The 23,275-nt window shown below is 41.7% G+C and overlaps 1 protein-coding gene across 1 annotated transcript in view; it reads left to right on the top strand.

The window, feature by feature from the left end:
• AGPS (alkylglycerone phosphate synthase) overlaps window positions 1-23,275 on the top strand; it is a 160,995-nt gene that overhangs the window by 92,624 nt on the left and 45,096 nt on the right. Inside the window, exons 12-14 of the mRNA XM_069983004.1 lie at window positions 13,517-13,568; window positions 16,883-16,959; window positions 22,220-22,332. Of these exons, the coding sequence (XP_069839105.1) occupies window positions 13,517-13,568; window positions 16,883-16,959; window positions 22,220-22,332 (242 nt within the window). The remainder of the gene's footprint in view (window positions 1-13,516; window positions 13,569-16,882; window positions 16,960-22,219; window positions 22,333-23,275) is intronic.

Below are 23,275 nucleotides of genomic sequence, written 5' to 3' on the forward strand. Positions count from 1 at the left end.
TAGTCCATCAGTATTTATTGTATGGAAATACACATGCCAACACATCATCTGTAATAATTCTGCGTTACAAGTCTTTTGGTGAAAGAGACATAAGCGTGGGTTTTTTTTGGGCAATATACTGCTTTTTTATTTTTTACGATGTTCACACACCATACTTTTTATGAAAACAATGACTGTTCTTTTCAGGCAATAATTTTCAAAGAGGTCAATGCCAACAACGGTCGTTGAAATGTTGTTTATAATGTCTTTATTTCCGCCCGTTGTCCATAGACTTTACTTCAATTTTTCTGTTAAAACAACGACCGTAGTTTGATACTCAAAATAACAGCCATTACCGACCGTTGTTTATATGTAGTGAAAACATAGCCTAAAGCCAAAACTAAAAGTGTATTGTAAAGCAATGACTTTTATGACCTTTTCTTCTTCCTTGATGCACCTCTATAGGTTTGGCATGGAAAATATCAAAAACTTTAGAGAATTATTTTAGAAAACATTGTTCAGTATGTTTTCACTCGCATGTGTATTGCAGAAATTTCTGTGTTCTGAATAGGGTTGTTTGGGTTAGAAACCCTACTCTGGTGAACAGGCAGAGAAATCCTAGCACAAATCTGATCCATGTTATATGTATATGAGCTATGTACTGCTATATTGTGAACTGACCCACAGTTCAGCATCAGCCCTACTATTATCCGGGCCCTCTTGAGGCCGTCCTTTCATTCATGCATTAATAAACTCACTCGTTCGTGGCCTGTTAATAAAGTTCTCTTAAAGAATCTTATGATTGTTGGTTCAGTCTACACGGTCGCTGCCTGCATATATTATAAAGAAAGCTCTGGTGTCATTTCTAACAGAATGATGGGCAGTTTTGTGATCGGTTTTGCTATCTGAGACGTAAGAAAGTATAGTACTTATAATGTTCAATACCAGCCCCTATTACTGCAAGAATGTGGAATAAAAGGCCGACTTCAAACCAAAATGGGAGAAAAAAGGGCGTATCGCCGGATGATTAATTGCCTGGACGTTGATTGCAGATAAACGTTTCTTCCCACCGTTGTTCCCAAACCGCTCTGACAGTGATGAATGGCCCCCGGGCTTTAATGAAAGAACAGCTTTGATAGTGCTGATAAACATGTATTTGCTTTATATGTTAAAAATATAAAGCACAGACCAAAAGAACCAGTGAGTTTTCTGCTCCTATGATATTCACTTCCCTCAGAATCTGGGTGAACAAATTCCGTTTGGGGGATTTTGCTCTCTATGGCGCTACTGTGAATAAAAAGAAAAAAAAATGCTTTAGGCCGTGTAGTCACCTCTTTCTTCATACAAAATTTTGGGTTTTGTTTCAACTGTGCAGAAAAAGGGAGAATTATTTTTAGAATTTTTTTATGTTGCCATTTTATAATTATTTTTTTTTTGGGGGGGGGGTATCAAATTAGCTCATGGTGGATTTGTGCACTGCATGGGAGTTTTAGTTCAGCAGCTAAAAGATAGTAGACAATACATAGTAGTGAACTCACTAATGTTTGTGTCACATGACATGAACAAGATCATATGCACATTTTGCAAATGCTAGTAAGCGTTCAAGACCCATTGCATTGCAGGGGAGGGGGGGGGGGCTAAGCTGCAGTGCCACAACTCCTATACAACGGACAACACTATAATCAATAATAATCTTTATTTAAATTCACATAAAAAATTTTTTTCAGACAAACAATATTAAAAAGCCATAATAGCCATGCACATGGGGCGAATAGTACACAGGAAATATTTGAACAGTATTGCACAAGATCCAGTAAACCAGTTATGTTACAGTTATGTTACAATCTATTAGTATTGGCTCATTGCACAATTCCCTTCAAATAGTAGGTATAATTTATATTGCACAAAGCCCAGTGGCAGCAAAAAGGAATAAATAGAGAAGGGTGAGATTACATAAAGTATCCAGTACCTGTGGTCAAGGTGTGTGCACGCTCCCCTCCAACGCACGTTTCGCGCAAAGCTTTCTCTAGGAGGTGATGTTCCCCTATCCCAGGGTCCCTTATATACTGATCTCTAATGGAGAATCCGGCCTCCAGACGCCGTCCTCACTTCCGGTCACGTGACCGGAAGTGAGGACGGCGTCTGGAGGCCGGATTCTCCATTAGAGATCAGTATATAAGGGACCCTGGGATAGGGGAACATCACCTCCTAGAGAAAGCTTTGCGCGAAACGTGCGTTGGAGGGGAGCGTGCACACACCTTGACCACAGGTACTGGATACTTTATGTAATCTCACCCTTCTCTATTTATTCCTTTTTGCTGCCACTGGGCTTTGTGCAATATAAATTATACCTACTATTTGAAGGGAATTGTGCAATGAGCCAATACTAATAGATTGTAACATAACTGTAACATAACTGGTTTACTGGATCTTGTGCAATACTGTTCAAATATTTCCTGTGTACTTTTCGCCCCATGTGCATGGCTATTATGGCTTTTTAATATTGTTTGTCTGAAAAAAATTTTTATGTGAATTTAAATAAAGATTATTATTGATTATAGTGTTGTCCGTTGTATAGGAGTTGTGGAGTGGGCTAGAGGACAGGCCGTTTTCTTTGGTCTATATATGAGTATGCAGTGCCACAAGCAGAACGTGGACAATAGGGGTTCAGTGTGGTTAAATCAACAGTAGATGTGATATAAAGCAACTTTGCAATTTATATTCATTATTTTTTTTTTGTTATTATGCTGTAAAACAAGGCTAAACTTACCAGAAATCCAATAGACTAAACAGACGAATTCAGTACAGAGAGTCACGGCTCAATATGTCCATCAATCACATGACTGCCTTCTCTCTATGAGCGCTCAGATGGCCTGGGATACACAGGACTTCCTGTTTCCTGACTGTTTTCTGTTTTTTGAGAGAAAAAAGTCAGAGAACAGGAAGTGCCGTGTTTTCCATGATAACTAAAAAAAAAATATGAATGTAAATTGCAAATTTGCTTTATATCACATCTACTGTTGACTTAGATTTCGAAATTTATAACAACAGTGACTCTAAGTATACTGTAATTGTAAGTCTGCAATGCTGGATTTACCACTTGTTGCCCAATGAGGTGTGTGTGTATATAGAGTTCTCTGATTCCCACTAGATGGTGTACATGTATGCCAGCAGGAGTGACAGTCACTGTTCTAATGGCCAGGATCATGGAAAACTCAATGACCCTAGAGGTGATCACTGGACAGGGATCATGAAACTGAGCTGCTGTGGCCTTTCAAATTTTTGGACTTTCTGATGACTGATGTTTGTTGCTTACCAACACCATAGGCCTAGAAATGAGCAAATTTTAAGTACGCTTGGGTTTGTCCAAACTCTCTGCATTTTAATACCAGTGGCCATTGGCTGTATCCATGTTTTCGAACACTCCATAGGGCTGCATCCAACATCTTCAGCTGCCAGTAATCAAATGCTGAGATGTATTGAGAATGGAATTGAGAATGGAATTAACAGCAATGTTTCTATCTTTGCAGATGACACCAAGCTTTGTAGTACAGTACAGTCTATGGAGGATGTGCAGATGTTACAGGATGACTTAGACACACTGAGTGTTTGGGCGTCCACTTGGCAAATGAGGTTCAATGTGGATAAATGTAAAGTTATGCACCTGGGTACTAATAACCCGCATGCATCATATGTCCTGGGGGGAGTTACTCTGGGAGAGTCGCTGATGGAGAAGGATCTGGGTGTACTTGTAGATAATAGACTACAGAACAGCACACAATGTCAGGCAGCTGCTTCTAAGGCCAGTAGGATATTGTCATGCATTAAAACAGGCATGGACTCTCGGGACAGGGATATAATATTACTGCTTTATAAAGCTTTGGTGCGGCCTCATCTGGAGTATGCCGTCCAGTTTTGGAACCCGATTCATAAAAAGGATGTTCTAGAGCTGGAGAGGGTACAAAGACGGGCAACTAAACTAATAAGGGGAATGGAGCATCTTAGTTATGAGGAGAGATTAAAAGAATTACATTTGTTTAGTCTGGAGAAGAGACGTTTAAGGGGAGATATGATTAACTTATTTAAATATATAAATGGCCCCTACAAGAGATATGGGGAAAAGATGTTCCAGGTAAAACCCCCTCAAAGGACAAGAGGGCACTGCCTCCGCCTGGAGAAAAAAAGGTTCAATCTCCGGAGGCGACAAGCCTTCTTTACCATGAGAACTGTGAATCTGTGGAACAGTCTACCCCAGGATCAGGTCACAGCAACAACAGTAGAGGGCTTCAAAACAGGAGAGACAAGTTCTTAGAGCAAAATAATATAGATGCATATGTATAGAACATATCACCCCTCCCCCTTCCCTGTATCTATCCCCTCCTTGGTTGAACTTGATGGACATGTGTCTTTTTTCAACCGTATTAACTATGTAACTATGTAACTCGATATTCACTCATTTCTATATAGGCCACATCAATAGGAGTCCATCTGCTTGGCCTCCCAATGATTTAGAAGCATTCTGCCAGTTTTCATGGAAAGCTACCCACATCTGTGGTTACAAGTCTGCTGAGGGATGGTTAGAGAAGTCTACGCCCGCCAGATTTTCCTGCTGTGGATTATTTCACTGTATAGGGGTAAAATGTGGAAAATAATTTGACATGTTGAGGAATTAAAAGTTTTTTCCCAAGATTTTGTTATCCTCTATCCACAGGATAGACAGTAAGTATTGGTGTTAAACAGATCTATTAAAATGTTTGGGTTCTGCCACATTCTCCAAACCCTAATGCTCAGCGTTTAATTGTCCGCGGCTGCAGAAGTATGATACAATCCTAGGGCTGCCAGGAAAACATAGATACACCCAAGGACTCCCTATTGTGGCCTCCAGCTTCTCCAGCCACTTAGAGTCAAATGCAAAGCATGCGGATAACGTTGCAAAACCTGAAAATTTTAAAAGATTAGCTCACCCCTAGTCACCACCGATCACAAGAACATATGGGGTATGGATACGTGTATGGAGCAGCAGCATACACGCCCTGACACCACTCTAATCGCACTCTATACGACACGCTCGAACGCTGAACTTGGCTATGGTCAGACATCTCACAAAAATTGGATGGAGTATTGGCGTAGGATGCATGCTACCACTCTATTCACTTACGGTACAATGGGCCCCCTTTATCTCCATCGGTAGAAGTCCCAGGAGTCAGACCCCTACCTATGACCTGTTTATCCCTTATAGCTGGCTTCCATTTAATCTGGAAATATCCCCCTTTAAAAATTAGCCCCACAGGATCATATGGAAACATTCTGCAGCATGTATATGAGATTTGCCTGGTACTGTAATTCACTGTGTACTTTACCAGCACAATTTTGGAAGAACAATCTGCAGTCGTTTTTATTCATGCAGAGACTTTTCTCTCCACAAACACCTGTTTTATTTCACACAACTACAGGGCAGCTGTTCCGCACTGTTGTGATTTATGATACTTCTCATTTATTAATTGTAAAAAGCAATTGATAAAAAAAACCTGGCATGCCTATATTAGAAAGTGTGTTTCACGGGATGCCTGCGTATACCTTTAAGGAGAACTTATTTGTAAGTTAGGTTAATGTGTGGCCTTAGGAGGTGCGGATGCCATAGGCCTTTCATTTGCCTCATTCATTGAGTCAGTCTCCGTGGCCAATGATCCCCTTAGGGATGACTTCTGCATTTATGTGTTGATTAAAATGCGCACATCCCACCTTTATTAGTATCCACTACCAGTCTGATACGTTTGGGGTGATAAACCCCCTGTTGTTATGTCTGAGGGTGTTAGGAGTCAATGCGATGCTTGGGACCATGTACAAGTTCATGGCCACAGGCTAAGAGGTTTTTATACAGGTCACAGATTTCATGGCGTTTCTTGTATCTTGTTATTTAACTCTGCACTAGACCTTGTTAAACTGAGCACAAAGTTGTCCGAACAAAGTCTAGCACCAACATGTCTACCCCTCCTCCCCCCTTATAGTTGTTCTGGTGGATGGTTGTGTCTCCTACATATGTTACCTTGCAGTTTCTTTTTTTTTTTTTGTCTCTTTTATATCTCTTTTTTTTCACAAGATGCGTTGGGTATTATGATGTCTATAATGGAGCAGTGGTTTATATGATTACGTAGCACCTTTTCATGAAGTAAAAATTGCACTCCTAGATCCAGAATGATTAAACTGATAGAACGATACCAGTACCTACTGCCCCACTGGTGCTAAGAAGAGTTCTCTTCCTTTCTTTATGAGGCTTCTTTTACAGCCACTTTTCTGTCTCACCCACCACATAATACAACCAGAGTGCACCAGTCCTCATCACCACCATAAGTGTGGTAAGTAGGACTGTACATCCAAAGAGAGGGATAGCCAGCTCACCACACCTGCACGTCTTATCACTTCCCACAGGTGCACGAGCTGCGAGCGATCACCAGGAACAAATGGCAAGGAAAGGTCCAGCAACCAGTCGTCCAATCTGAATTCTTTTATTGTAGCATGGCAAAAAAAACAACAACAAACGATAAAAACCTTACAATCGCTACAAAGTTATATACTATCACTTGATAGCCAGGCGAAGGGCATTCTTTCCTGTCTCTGTACCACGTGACTCAAATGAAAGAAAAAATTGATCAGCTCTCCTAGAACACTGTTCACACTAGGCAGGAGCACGTTGCCATGGCTGAAATTGCAAACACACAAAAACACAGAAAAATGCAACAGCTCACCGCAACAGCAAGATACAGACCCCCCACAGACATGTAAATAGTTAAAAGCAGCCCCCCCCCAACTGCCAAAAAAAATTCCCACAAAAATAATGAGTCTCTTGGTTACTATTTGCAAACAGCGTAAACTGCCTCACCACGATAAGGTGGACTCATATCGAGGCAGACCCTACACTGTAATGGCCTCTCCATGGCGTGTAATAAGCCTATGCTCTGGGCATGCAAGATCTGTCTAATACCTGCAACAATTTTTATGGGAATTTTTTTGGGCAGTTGGGGGGGGGGGCTGCTTTTAACTCTTTTCATGTCTGTGGTGGGTCTGTATCTTGCTGTTGCATTTTTCTGTGTTTTTGTGTGTTTGCAATTTCAGCCATGGCAACGTGCTCCTGCCTAGTGTGAACGTTGTTCTAGGAGAGCTGACCAATTTTTTCTGTGTTCCAGTTGGGGGAGTGGCTGCCTCTATTTGGTCGTGCACTCCACCTGTCTCACCCAGGTGGTCCAATTACTTTTGCAGGTATTAGACGGATCTTGCATGCCCAGAGCATAGGCGTATTATACGCCATGGAGAGGCCATAGTACAGTGTAGGGTCTGCCCCGATATGAGGCCACCTTATCGTGGTGAGGCAGTTTACACTGGTTGCAAATAGTAACCAAGAGACTCATTATTTTAGTTGGAATTTTTTTGGCAGTTAGGGGGGCTGCTTTTAACTATTTTCATGTCTTTAGTGGGTCTGTATCTTGCTGTTGCGGTGAGCTGTTGCATTTTTCTGTGTTTACGTGACTCAAATGGTCTCGTAGTGCAAGTCTACTGGATCGTCTTGGTCCCATAGACAGAGAGTGGGGAGAAAAGCGCTTTCTCCCTGCTTGTTCTAGCGATCGCTCAGGTCCGGTACATAACCGATCAAAACTTTTGCTAGGACGTGTCAAAAGTTGATTAAAGCGACAAGTACACTTTAATGTCTGCCTTGAAACATGACTAGAGATATTAGCCACCCTAGACACACACAGAGCTAGCTACATAGGTGACATACAGGGGGACGTTTCTTTTACCTGGAACAGAACTATTTGGTATACTCCAATCAATATATCGGCCAATGTATCAATATTCTCTACCAACCAATACCCTGATTTTGTTCTGATGTGGGGCAAGAACCTTGAAACAGCTGTCTGGTGTGGTTAGTTTGGCTGTTAAAGGGGTTATCCAGCGCTACAAAAACATGGCCACTTTTCCCCCTCTCTTGTTTCCAGGTCAGGTGTGGTTTGCAATTAAGCTCCATTAACTTCAATGAAACGGAGTTTGAAACCCCACCCAATCTGGAGATGGGGAGGGAAAAGAGGGGGAAAAGTGGCCATGTTTTTGTAGCGCTCGATAACCCCTTTAATACTAGTTGTGTTGTGTTGAGCTGACCTGTCACACTGTTCGGTAATGTTGTCCAAACCTGAACGCTCACCACTTGATTCCCTGCGGCTGCCCTAAGGCTGCCAGGAAAACCTGGTTATAGCCTATGTCTGTATCCATGTTTTCCAGAACTCCCTAGTACTGTTAAACATCTGTAGCTGTGGTTGAGCGTTTGGGTTCAGAGAACTATGCTGAACCCAAATAGTTTGACAGGTCTGCTCAACACTACTAGTCACGTGCCATGCCTCTTTTATAGGGTAGACGTTGACTACCTGCAGATGGCACTATAGAGTCCATTTACTTCCAGGGGTGCGTTAATTGGCATGCATTTGTATACATTTTACTCTATTTTGAGATGCTCGTTGATGCTTTTATGCCTTTATGGAGTAATGAAGAAAATTCCTAATCTATTGTTCTGTTAGAATGATTCTCAGTGTTTAAGGCGCCGGGATCTGGTAGCTTTTAGTTATTTTAAATTTCTACAGTAAGGCTATGTTCACACTACATATATCTTTGCAAAACTACGGCCGTTGTTGCCGATTGCAATTAATACAAAATAGTATACACATAGTATACACTCCAGTTAGTTTTCTGCGGCCGCTATTTATTGAATAGCGGCCGCAGAAAACCCCCGTCAGCGCACACATTGGAGCAAGCGGCTCTGGCCGGATGCACCCGCATCAGAACTCAGCAGCGCTAAAGATCATCCGGCCAGTACCCCATCTTCTCTGAGACTGGCCAGGTCAAGGAACGGCCGGTCTCATACAGCGTCTAAGCATACCCTAAAATTGCTAAATTAATATGATTTTATAAAAAAAAAAAACACAGAGAAATCCGTTTGGCGCCTTTTTGAATGGTGTATTTTGTATTTTCTCTATTTTGTTTCCATTGATCGTCCCTTTAATGGTAGCCTTGTAGACTATAGGAAAGCCTCCTTTCCCTATGTCCCAATAATATTGGCACTGGCGCTTGTCATAATTTATCTGGGCCCTGGCTAATGAGCTCTGAATTACAGGTTCATCATGTAGATGTCAGCACCGCCGGACTCCCTGGCTACATAAATTAATGGCACACCATTCCTGTGTTTGTTGTCGGGAGGTCTGTGTATTTGTAGAGTTACATTTCCCGAGCTGTTGATTTATTAGATGGCCTCGCTTCCCTCTTTCCAGCTACATGCCTTATATAATTACAGGAACCCGGGCAGTGTTATGGGTCACAGAATCAAAGCTCACAATGACCAGCTCTGACTTTCTGACTACCAGGTTTGGTTTGGTGGCACTTAAAAAGCAGCACACGTCCAGCAGGCCTATCCATCACCGATGACATTAACTTTCCTTCCTGTGTTTGTACATCGGGGCCTGTGGTATATATTAGTTTGGGTTGAGTTTGTCATTTCTTGCGAGTAAATGTTAGTGAAACAGATGCGATTCCACATCCATCTCTGAGTGATGGTTTCCTGACTTTTGATCAGACCATTATAAACAGTGCAGCTTGGAACCCATTTTCATGTATGTGTTTTTGTTTTGGGGAGAATTTCATACTATGTGTGTTGTTGGATCAATAAACCTATTTTTCAGTGGTAAATGTTTATATATATCAGAAAAGATCCTTTAGGCGATGTTCACACATGCCAGAAAAATCCACTGTTTAGTTTGCGTCAGAAATCCAAGTCCTGCTCTCAGATTTTCACTTTCAGGGCCATGGGTTTAGACCTTATACCGAATCCATGCAAATTCTGTCTAAGGGTGCGTTCACACCTACAGGATCTGCAGCGGATTTTCTGCTGTGGATCCGCAGCAGATCTGCAGCAGATTTCATTAAAATAACTGAACACAGCATCAAATCTGCACCATCAAATTCGCTGCGGATCTGCTGCAGATCTGCTGCAGATCCTGTAGGTGTGAACGCACCCTAAGGGTGCGTTCACACCTACAGGATCTGCAGCAGATTTGATGCTGTGTTCAGTTATTTAAATGAAATCTGCTGCAGAAAATCAGCTGCAGATCCTGTAGGTGTGAACGCACCATAAACATACATTTATTACTTTATTGTTGTGGTGCTGAGCTTGCTGACTTTCTTTTTTTGGTCAAAGAGATTCATAGTCAAACTGTGTTTCTAAAGTCAGCAAAAGTAAACCATATTAAAGAGGTTGTTCAGCATCTCTCCTGACCTCAGTTTGGTTGTGGGTTTTGAATCTGAGTTGTAATACCACACACAACCTGATGACAGAGGTGGCGCTGTTTTGGCAACCTCTTAGGGTGTTGGCTGTCGATATGGCAGGGCACCAGGGAAAACAGCAAACTACACTAAACTTACTCTTCCCGACCCTGGGCCCCCCGTCTGTCTCGGAATCTCCTCCTGCTGCCGATGTCACGATCCGGCTGATTCACAGTCCACTCAGCCAGTCAGTGATTTGGGTGGGCCACCGCTCCAGTCACTGATTGGCTGAGCAGCCAGTCCATAAGCCGGGCATTTCCCCCTAAAATGGTTTCCGGCAGGGGTCCCAGACCTTCTGGCACAGCAGTTCATGGTCACGGGGAAAGGCAAGTAGTTGTTCGCTATCATTTCCCCCCCTGCCCCTGTCAGTTAAAAAAAAAAAAAAAAAATTCCAATAAAGAATTGATAAAAAAATTAAGAATTAATAAAAAAAAATAATTCCGGACTCCTTAAAAAGCTCCAGCAACACGTTTCCAACATGGTGTTTGTCACTTCATAATGAAATACAATGGTGCCTTGGATTACGAGCATAATTCGTTCTGGGACAGTGCTTGTAATCCAAATCCACTTATAAACCAAAGCAAATTTTCCCGTAAGAAATCATTGAAATGCAGAAAATTGGTTCCACATCCCGAGTCATGATTTTTTTTTATTCTGAATAACATTTAAAACAAATGAAACAGCTGAATATGTGATATTATAAATTACTGTACAGTATAGCAATCAGCATGTGGAGTATAATGTATAGTAACTGCATAAACCTGGAAAAACAGCAGCAGTTTGTATATACAGGATGGAAGGGGAGATCCCCATAGTAGTACAACAGGCTAGAATAGAGAATCAGGGCTGCTTTCTGAGGTCTGTGTGGTCACATGACAGTAATGGGGAAAGGGGGGGGGGGTGTTCAGTATGGACTAATCAGGAAGTGAGAATCACAGAGGTGTACAGGAGGACAGTGACAGAAACTTTTCTGTAGAGCAGTGTGAGTGTAAGTGCAGGCACATTATAGCAGGAATGGAGAGGATGGGAAACACAAGGGCTGACTGAGACTGCAGGGAGCATGAAGGACTGAGCAGGGCAGATGTGGGCACATAGAGGGGTTACAGTTATGAAGAGATTACATTTGCAGTCCTGTCCCCTGATATAAGCCCCGGCCTGAAGCGAATCTGCCATGATTTGGAAGGTGAGGGAGACTTCCTGGGTTAGAGTACAGTGCTGTAGACCACGTTATGCAGACCACGCCCCTTGCAAAACACTCTCATTCCAAGGTACCACTGTACCATACAAGTACATTTTTGAAGTCTTTTAAGCCAGTTAAAAATTAGTTTTCTTTTTAAAAAAAGAGTGTTATCTTAGTAAATCTGGCACCACTTTTCTGACGAGCCACAACATTTTTGTGCTGTGCTTCTGTGGAAGATGAGGGACATTGTGTAGAGTTTCTTATTTGGAAAGCCTCTTTAACATTACATTAATTCCTAGTTAATGGCAGATTCCTTATCCCTGGCTTAGTCAGTCCTATTTATGGACCGTGTCATGAGAACACGGACATTTTATTGCTTTGTATCTCTGCAATAACAGAGGAAATAATGATAAAGAACAAAATCCATATTGGTATCACTGTGGTCCTGTGCTCAGGTCTGCCCTACTTATGTAATGTCTATTTGGGCTAATGACCTCATGTGGGAGTTATATAGTGTCTCATAGCGGACCACATTCACCTGCTATCGCGATTATCAGATGGTGCAAGGATTACGTTTCCCATCATTTCAACACCTGGTTGCCATAAGGCACTGTACACATTGTGCCTCACATTTTTATATTATACATATTGGATTGCTTGTATATGGAGTTTTTCTCTCCTTTACCAGTTCCATGTAGAGACACCATAGGGCTGTACAATGTGCACACTGTCCTGGATGCGATAATTGTTACCACTCTCTTTCACACTCATTGACCCTGGTTGAACCTGGATTTATAGCTGTAATAAACTAGTTGACATGGCTCAGACATGTGATGTTACTTGTACATAAATTTAAAAAAATTGATTCAAAAGAAGGCAAAAAAAAAAAAAAAAAAAACAACAACTTTCAAGGCAGATGCTTATTGCACTTACTATATTGATGATATTATTTTTAGGGGTTTTAACCTTTTTTTTTTTATACCACAGGATTATATAGCTTTTTTTAAAGGGGTAGTTAAGCAAAAAGGTAGTGCCAGCGATTTGTAATTTACTTCTATTAAAAAGAAAAAAAAAAATCTCCAGTCTTCCAGTACTTATCAGCTGCTGTATGTCCTGCAGGAGGTGGTGTATTCTTTCCAGTCTGACACAGTGCTCTCTGCTGCCATCTCTGTCCATGTCAGGAACTGTCCAAATCAGTAGCAAATCCCCATAGAAAACATCTCCTCTTCTCCAGACTGGAAATAATACCACTTCCTGCAGGACATGCTGCAGTCGGTAAGTACTGGAGGAATTGAGATTTTTTAATAGTAGTAAATTGCAAATCTCTGGCGCTTTCTGGCACCAGTCTTCAGATTGGGGGGGGGGGGGGGGGGGGGGGGGGGGGGGGTTGGAACTCAGTTCCATTGAAGTAAATGGAGCATAATTGCAAACCACACCTGACCTGGAGACAAGAGAGGGGAAACTGGCCAAAGTCTTGTTACCTTCAGAACAAGCTGTAGGGTTGCGGCACGACTGTCTATGCATACGGTTACAATAAACACTGCCTAGTCTGTGCTAGCTAATGTGAGACTCTTCTATAGAGCAGTGTGAGTGGCTGAGTGTAAGTGCAGGCACATTATAGCAGCAGTGTATATAGCTGAGTGTAAGTGCAGACACATTATAGCAGGAATGGATAAACTGGCCATGTTTTTGTAGCACTGGATAACCCCTTTATGGGGGAATTTATCAAGAAATTATCTGAAGGTGCGCCCCACTGCTCTGCTGGATTTATTGACAGATGCACTCTTCTTATTAAAACCGAGCTTGTGTAGATTTTACCTGCAACCTGTACCTGTGTGCAGGTGTAAGTCGTGATTAAGTGTATGGCCCACTGGCATATTTTACCGGTATCCATATGTAGGTGGGTGAGGTACAGCTCAAATATGGTATGAACCAAAACCGTGCCTCTTATGTAATTGGACACCATTGACGTTAAATTCTTTTCCCTTTATCTTACAGAGATGCGCTCCTGCCTCTATTCGCCTTATGGACAATGCACAGTTTCAATTTGGTGAGTTTGCCTAGTAAAGATAAGCGGTTGTGCTGATGTAATGCTGTAACATGCCCGTGTATCCCGGCCTTAATGTGTCTGCAGTATTCTGCTCCCAGATTATATCCTCCGAGTTGCAGACTTGTTTAACAATCAATACAAATCAATATGTAATTATTTTAACCCTCGGAATGTCTTGTTAATATGCCGTCCAGTTATCTGAAGCCTTCACTTAGGGACTGAGACCTTAATTAGTGAACAGTCACTGTACTGTATGTGATGGAAGAAACAAATGGACTTCAGGGAAATAAAGCCTGTAATGTATAGGAGAGCAGCGGCCTGTCAGCAGAAACGCTATCTGTACTGTTAGTATTGTTAGGGGTATTGAGATGGAGAGCCTGCATTACGGCTGTGCTGGTGCACTGCGCCGAAATAAGAGACGGCCAGTGATGGTGGCCAATGAGGAGGCTGGAGGCCCCAACATTTACATCTCCTCTTGTATAATTTCCAGAACCAACCTTGTAATTTAAGGACATAAACAGATATTTCTTTCCATCAATGTTATAAAAAAAAAAAAAAAAAAAAAAAAAAAAAAAAGCTGCAGGACTTACATAAAGTCAGCTCATGATCAGCTTTAGGCAATGACATAACTAGGAAACACTTTCCAATGTTTAAGCCGATATTAGTGGCAGAAAGTACAAAATAGCCAAAGCAATGTTCACACGTAGTATGAGACCAGCCGTTTCGTGACCCGGCCGGGCCACAGAACGGTTGGTCTCAGAAAAGATCATTCCGGCCAGTACTGCATGTCAGTTGTTTGCAGCGCCGCTAGAGATCCCGGCCACAGCGTGTACCAAGGTAAGGTAACATATATTTTCGTATTAATCACGGCCGTTGTTGCAAAGTACTTTCGTACTTTTACGAAAATATACGTTGTGTGAACATTGCCTAAAAGACAACATAAAGGAAAGTTGAAGAGAAATGTAGTGTAAACTCTTAGTAATTTGCTAAGAGAATTGTAGGACTTTACCGCCACCACCATAGGTTGTATGAGCTGTAGGCCATCATATCAGTTGCTGAGTACTGTATAACTGCAGGTCACCAGACACTGGACAAAAGTAGTGGCCTTGGGTCTTTAAACCACTGCCACACCAGCTACGTGTCAGTATTTTCATATACTTATATGATAGTGCTGCTTCTATGTTCATTTCTTCACCAGTTAGTTACAAAAACCCTGCCACAATTGTCTATGGGTTATCTGGTGTTGCAGCTCAGCTCTGTTTTTTTTTTAAATAAAGAACGCACAGATCCTCAGTGCCACACATGACCTGTGGATTGTGATGCCATTCGTTTCGGAAAAAATTGGCCAGCCTTTTCCAGTCGTGGACAACATGGGGGAGATTTATCAAATATGGTGTAAAGTGAAACTGTCTCAGTTGCCCCTAGCAACCAATCAGATTCCACCTTTCATTCCTCACAGACTCTTTGGAAAATGAAAGGAGGAATCTGATTGGTTGCTAGGGGCATCTGAGACAGTTTCACTTTACACTTTAATAAATCTCTCCCCATGAGTCTACAGGAAATGCCCACTCAGCCAATCAGTGACTGAGGCAGGTCAACACTGCGGCAAGTACCAGGAATGGTGGGGGACTGAGACAGGTCAGTAGGGTTTTTTGGGGGGAGTTGTTTTTTTTTTTTTTCCCCCTTTTTTTTTTCCTTTCAGCACACACATCTCTATGCCTCTCTCTTTCTGTCTTTCTTTATAAACATGGCACAACCATAAGCTTTAGCGCGTTTAAAAAACGTTATTAAAGCTGAATGCACATGTAGAAAGTGGTGCTGTCATTTATTTTAAGTGTCACTGTCAATTTAATTTTTTTTTTTTTTGCAGAAATCAATAGTACAGGCGATTTTAACTTTGTAATTGGGTTTATTAGCCAAAAAATGCATTTTTATCATGAAAAAGCAGTTTGAAGCTCTCTCCCCTGTCTTCATGGTTTTCTATGGAGAGGGGAGGGGTGGAGAGAGATGAAGCCCCATAACAGGACAACAAAAGAGTTAATTTACAGATACATCACTGGGCTATCTCCTCTGAGGTCAGCACTGACCTCTCTGACCTCTAAATACCGGCTTTCACACAGCTCCCCCTGTGTAATTCTTTGTTCTCTGCTCTCTTCTGCCGACTAATCTCTCCCTCCCCTCTCCATAGAACAGGCAGGGCTCCACTGATGTAAACCAGTCGAGATTTCCTGATAATGAGGAGGGAGGGGGGACCTAGGCAAAGGCTTTTTACATGCAGATAATGGCAGATTTGCCTAATAAACCCAATTACAAAGTTTCTTAAAATCGCCTGGACTATTGATTTCTGCAAAGAAAAAAAAAAAAAAAATGAAACGACAGTGACACTTTAAAGTTTTGCCATGTTGCCCAGACATGCCAGGAGTTTAGATCCCACCGGATACTGGTGACTTACAGGCTGGTGAAGCTCGCAGCAGCATGTTCCTCGCCCCTGACCATTTCTGCCCCTTATCGCCACACTAGAAGTACTCGCTTAGCCTATCACTGGCCACAGCAGTCACCCATCTCAGCCCGAGGTTGGTTCAGCAGGTATTTCCTTATGTCAAGATAGAGATCGGTGGGACCAAGGCACTATCGGAATGGTGGATCATTGAGGACCACATCAACATCCCTCTGCTTCCTGCAGTCCTGACTGTGGGACTTTTAGCAGTAGAATATTGGAGTAACTGCACTCATACCTAAACATCTATAAGCCATATAGCACATTAGCTAGCACAGACTAGGCAGTGTTCAATGTAACCGTATGCATAGACAGTCGTGCCGCAACCCTACAGCTTGTTCTGAAGGTAACAAGACTTATACATCACCATCTCTCTGCCAGTTCCTATTTTGCATGAACCTATAAGGGCAAACACACAGACCCGCTGCCAAAGCCTTATTTATCTCTGTTTACACGACTCCTCCAGCTTTGTAGAGGAGCTTTTCTGGCCTATAGGATATATTATACGTCATACGAAGAACGTCTGTGTATTGTTTCCCACCACCAGCAAGTGAGATCTAAGTTGGCATGGCTATAGCAAGAAGCAGCTTTCATTTAACCCTTTCATTCTCGGCCTGGCCGGACACCTCTTGGTCGGTGCCGTCTTACGGCGTCCCCAGCCTGACAATGAAATGGCGACAACGCATTTTACCTCCCCTATGTTCTCCCTGAGAAATGACACAGTTGAGCTTGAATGCTTTCTCATTGAACGTTCATCACAGCCGCTTACTCATTTATATTTGATTTATTTGTGCATGTATGTATTTTTATTTTACAGGGCATGCTCTTAAACCTCAGGTGGCCTCAATTTTTACTTCATTTTTGGATGGGTTAAAAAAATTCTACATCACAAAGGTACAGTTTTTTGTGTGTGTATGTTTCTAACGTTTATTATAATTTTTTTTTTTTTTAATGACGGCAACTTGGCTATTTGTTAGGTTTGAGTAGCATGTACATGGGGCACCGACCGCTTTTTGTTTCTAGTGATATTAAACTACCCGTGACTGAGCATTGAATTCAGAGCATTTATTATCCTGCTGAGCCCATAAAGGTTTCCTATTAAATGTAAAGACCGGCATTGCGCATAATAATGTCACCAGAGTCATGTTAAAAGTCTACGCACACTGCCGCAGATTTGCTGGGAGACAGACGCATCGACCCCTGGCTAAAACATGTAACTTTATGCACTATGACCCAAGTTTGGCCTATATTAATCATGGCGTGTTTTGTAGCCTGGCTGCACGTTTTTTTTGTTCGTTTTTTTATTTTTTTATTATTATTATTATTATTATTTAAGCCTTACTTTGACATGTCACAGAGACAAGTCTGTGTGTTTAGACCCCCACCTATCAAAATGAGTAGGGAGAAGTGTGCACCTGAGTGCTTCACTCCCTGGTTCTCTACGATCTCTGACTAGTAGCAGCCCCCAGACTGATCAAAACACAGACCCTGACTGATCAAAACTTTTGGAGTTTTGTTAAATGACAGGGGCACCTTAAAGGGGAACCCATAATAATTAAAATCCTGTCTATCTGCAGGCATCATGTTATAGAGCAGGCATAGATGAGCAGATTATACTGTATATAGTTTGTTTGGAAAAACTTTCAGGATGACCTTTATTCATTTAAATATCTGCTAATTTTGAGCTAAACAGTCAAGTGGGCGGTGCTTGACAGCTCCCTGTATATAATTGTGCACACAGCTGTCAGTCTTTGGGTAACACCGCCCACGTGACTTCTTAGCCTAGCTTGATTTTCCAAAGTTTTTGGAGTAGTAAAGTTAATCTTGAAAACAAAACTGTATATCAATCTGCTCAGCTCCCCCTGCTCTATAACACGCCGACTGCAGATTGGACTGTATTTTCAAAGCAACTGGGTCCCGTTAAAGAAATCAGTGACCCTTAGCATCCTTGTCTATCACTTTCACCAACAAAAGTGGTTTGTCAATTTTATGAGATTGACCCACAGAATGGAACTGAATGTAGACCGCAGTGTACATTGTTGTGGCTGGATATACATTGTTAGATATTTGCCTTATGCCTTAATTCACCTGGGGACCATGGTCTGTATTATCCCTTAGATAAGTGTAATGTCAGACTTGCGGCCCTCCAGCTGTTGCAGAGCTTTGAATGTCCAAGTATTATAGGAATTGTAGTTTTGCAGCAGCTGGAGGGATGCAGGTGTGACACCTGTGATCTATAATATCCTATAGTTGCCAAGTCTGGCTATGTACATGACACCATTTTCTAGGTATAATGAGTAATATAAAGTTGTCAGCCATATACACAGTCATTGAATTTAAGGGATGGGTAAGTATGCCAGAAGGAGGCAATATATACACCAGAGAACTTTTGACCTTACAAGTTTCCAACGTCCACCATGTCTCCGTACTCCACTACAGACATGCTCACTTGGCCAGTAGGAAGAGGGGATTAAAGATGTCCGTACATATTAGATTAAACAGATCATTTCAACTAAAACATTCACTTTAACAATAAATTATTGTTTTAGCGGAGAAATGACAACTCCTCATCATCTGGAAAGTAGTAAACCTACCTGTTTCTAACGTATGTGACCTTCTTAAAGTGTACCTATCATTAGAAAAAAAACTTTTTACATGTCACAGAGACGTCAAAAGTTTTGATCAGTTGGGGTTGGAGTTTTCAGATCATGAGTGATCAGGAAAATAAGATGGAAGAAGTCCCTGCTCTGTGTCCATCCTACCTGGATGGCTGCCTAGATGTACATTAAGCGGCCATCCACTTGACAGAGCCGGGAGAGAACATGCTGAGCGTGGACTTCTCCCGTCTCATTCTTCTGATCGGCCATTGTCTGAACACTTGGACTTCAACTGATCAAAACTTTTGTTAGACATAGGCTAACAAGAAAAATGGCAACAAAAAAGGCTAACAAGAAAAATGGCAACAAAAATCCAACAAAGTTGGATGCAACCCTAGGAAGGTCTGCAGAACTCTGATATGGCCTATGGCTGTATCCATGTTTTCCAGGACTTCTTAGGGCGGCATCCAACTTCTTCAGCCACCGATAATCAAACGCCAAAAGATTTTGACTTAAACATGCTTGAGTCGTGCTCCCCTCTAGTCAAAGTTTTTTTTTTGTTTTTTTTTTTCTAATGAGGGGCACTCTTAAAGAGGCATCTGTCGGCTGCTTATTCCCTGACGAAAATCCTAAAACTTTTTCCCATTGGCTTAAAAATCAGAATGAGTCAGGAGACGGCACCTAGCCAAAGGCATTGAAATGAGTAGGTTTTACTGTCCTTCATATAATGTGTATGGGCAATCGGAGCAGTTTTATACCCCAGAAATTGGTATTAGGATTTCTGCTTTAGTTCTGTAACTACCTAGTGGTCCCTACCGGAGCCTCCTATTGTTTGTAAAACTTCACATTCTCTGTATTATGCAGAAATCAATGCATTACAAATAGGAAAAATGTAAAAATTCACTTTAATGGAGAAAATTAATTAGGTTTTTTTGTGCATGTAGAGCGGATTATGTTTTCCTACTAATGTTGTAAAATATTTAAATCCTGAAATCTGTTCCCCGTCCTATTATTTAATTAAAGCCTGGCGCTCTTCTCCTTTATGGTTTTATGCAGCAGTTTGTAGAAAGTACAACTAGAAATGTTAGTCTTGGGAGCGGAGCTGCATGTTTATTCTCACACAGTTTAGCTCTTGGCAGACAATGTAGAAACACTCCTGTTGCTTGGCGGTACTTTCACCGATTCGGCCAGGGTTTTCCATGATCTGACTAAACGTATAAAAGATACTACTAAGCAGAACTGTTTCTTAAAGTAAACCTGACGCCTGCACAGTCATAAGGGGTTAGGCCATTGACCTCAACAGTATTTTACATCCATTCTCCTGGGAGCGTGTAGGATCAGACAGTAGTCCTAAGATATTAGGTTCTTCACAGTTTTCGATCTCATCATGACTAAATCCACTGTCAAAGGTGCTAAGAAAATAGGAGGCTCTGTGTCAGCTATAGATGACTAGAACAGTATACAGCAGACCCTTGCCACTAAAGTGGTTGTCCAGGATTAGGAGAGCATGGCTGGTTTGTTCTAAAAACACTGGTTGTGTTTTGGTATTACAACACTTCACTGGAATGGAGCTACAGTACCTTACACGTACAGAGGACAGGGGTGGCACTGTTTCTGGAGTAATGTATATTCAGATATCTGGGTTAATATGGGTGCACTGGGGGCTCCTGTGGGTGTCTCAATCACAGGTGGAGCCATTTTGTTTGCCAAAATAATGGAAATCCCATGGACCCCATTAAAGTTAATTTTGTGTCTCATGCATGGTTCGTGACTATCAGCATTGTTTTTTTTTGTTTGTTTGGTTTTTGTTCTGCTCCATTTACGAAGGTGTACAGTGTAAGTGTGAATCCACTATAGCATAGTTTTCCAAATAGGAATGTCAAACATTTCCAAAGCTTCTTTGGGAAAACATATTGAGGGAGATTTATGAAAGGGTGTAAAAAATATACACCCACCTGGTGTAAACTGCCCACGGCAACCAATCACAGCTCCCCTTATACTTTGCCAGAGCTGAAAGCTGAGCTGTGATTGCTGGTTGCTGTGGGCAGTTTACACCAGGTATATATTTACACCCTTTCTTAAGTCTCCCCCATTGTGACTATATAGGCCTCTAAGTAGCCAGCCATACCCTGCTCTACACTGGAGTAAGGCAGCAACCCTCAAACCTTTTTGAAGACCCATACTGTGACTAATATATAAATCCAATATATGAGCTTTGTGGCCTTAAAAACCGTTGGTGTCTTTTCGAGAAGACTCAGAAGTTTTGGTTGGTTGTTGTCCACCAGTCACTGGATACATGAGAGATGCTCACTCTGTGCACTTCTCCCGACTGTATGTAATGGTCAGTGCGGGTCCAAACGCTCAAACCCAGCTGTAATCTTATGGAACAAACATCACTGTTTTAATGCTCTGGATGACTGGTGGATACGGTCATCCTTAAAGGGTTTATCCCCCTACTGTTGTCTCCAGTTTGGGTGGAGTTTTGAAACTCAGTTCCATTGAAGTAAATGGAGCTTAATTGCAAACTGCACCTGAACTGGAGACAACAGTAGGGGGAAAAGTGGCCATGTTTTTGTAGCGCTGGATAACCCCTTTAAGGTCAAGGTCTAGGTCTAACCCAATGTATAAGTAAAGAGAAAGAAAAGCTGTTTTTTTTTTTTTTTTTTTAATGATTGCAAGTGGTGAGAAGATGACAGTTATTTGAAGGTTTCATCATCATCATCATCATCATCATGACTGAGCACCTACACATTTTCAAAACGATTAGGTTGTTTTCCATTCACATCTCTGAGTTCTTAGTAAAGTCTTATTACATAGTGGAGGTTTGTAACCTCCATCAGACTACACATCAACCTGATTTTAAAAACTAGTGATAATGTGTTACCGATTGGCCCATAGACTTAAATGGGTTGATCAAGCCTAAAATTTTTGATTGTTATTAGACATTTTAAGTTCAAACTTGTATATGGTCTCATTGCCGGAGGAACCTCAGATCCCTACTAGAAGCTGCTGGTAGACCTCTTTAGCTATACATCTCCCATTCCTATCTTTTGTTTTCTAATTTGAAAAGGTGATTACTTTTCGTCTTAGTGGGTTTCTAATTCAATCCCTCATGACTAGTGTTGAGCGAACTTGCTAAACTGTTCGGGTTGTTCAGCAATGTTCTCTGGACTTGAACGCTTGATTCCCGGCAGCTGGAGTAATTTGATGCTGCCCGAGTCTGCATCCATGTTTTCCTGGCAGCCGTAGATCAGCATCCAACTTTGGCATCCGTAGATCGGCATCCGTAGATCAGCATCCAACTTCTCCAGCCGACAATAGTCAAATGCCGAGCGTTGGGGTTCAGAGAATGTGGCCGAACCTGAACAGTTCGGCAAGTTTGCTCACCACTACTTATGACCATTAGTGATGTCCTCCACCATTTGCACTTTCATGGCTTTTGTTTTTATTGGACACAGGAAAGTATGACTGGTCCATTGTCAGATATAACCAGCAGTGGATTGTGAGCCATTATATATAACATTACTTTATGGATATTTTCTATTTTTGTTTTCCAGTTTAAAGGATTTGATCCAAATCAGCTTTGTGTTGCAACGTTGTTGTTTGAAGGCGACCGTGAGAAGGTTCTGCAGCATGAGAAACAAGTGTATGACATAGCTGCAAAGTTTGGGTGTGTATCCCCGGATAGATTTCCGTTTACGTTCCTTTAAAACTTTGAATGTCTTTGAATTATCTCCTGTTTTATATAATAGAAATCCAGGGGAAGTTGCTTGTAAAATACTTTCATTACCATTTTGTTTTATACCACAAATATCCTCTTTGACAACCTTAAGGTGGCCATACAAACTTAAAGGGGTACTCTGTTGAAAATCTTTTTGTCTTTCAAATAAACTGGTATCAGATAGTTATATAGATTTGTAATTTACTTCTATTTAAAAATATTGTCTTCCCATATTTATCAGCTGCTGTATGTTCTGCAGGAAATGTTGTTTTTTCAGTCTGACACAGTGCTGTTTGCTGACATCTCTGTCTGAGGGTATGTGCACACTGTGAAATGGCGGTGGATAACCTGTCACGCAGCCTGCAGCTCGCACCCACCGGCGGCCGCGCGTCTCCACCTGTGTCATAGACTCCATTCTTCTATGCACGGGCGATTTCCGCCTTCCGTCCAAAGAATGAACGTTTTCATTCTTTGGACGGACGACGGAATCCGCCCATGCACAGAATGGAGTCTATGACATGGGTGCGAGCCCATTACCCTTAGACAGGAACTGTCCAGAGCAGCAGCAAATCGCTTAGCAAACCTCTCCTGCTCTGGTCAGTTCCTGTCTCGGCCAGAGATGTCAGCACTGTGTCAGATTGAAAACAAAACAACATTTCCTGCAGGACATACAGCACCTGATAAGTATGAGAAAACTTGAAATTTTTAAATAGAAATAAATAACAAATCTATATAACTTTCTGAAACCAGTTGATTTGAAAGAAAGATTTTCGCTGGACAACCCCTTTAAGTTCCCCCGGCATGGAGCATTGGTTAAAATTGCTGCAGTAACCTGGCACCACCACTACACAATTTACAGAACTGAGGTTTCTGGCTGTGTCCTTGGTTCACT

Source organism: Dendropsophus ebraccatus, chromosome 9, assembly GCF_027789765.1.
Source record: "Dendropsophus ebraccatus isolate aDenEbr1 chromosome 9, aDenEbr1.pat, whole genome shotgun sequence".
Lineage (NCBI taxonomy): Eukaryota > Metazoa > Chordata > Amphibia > Anura > Hylidae > Dendropsophus > Dendropsophus ebraccatus.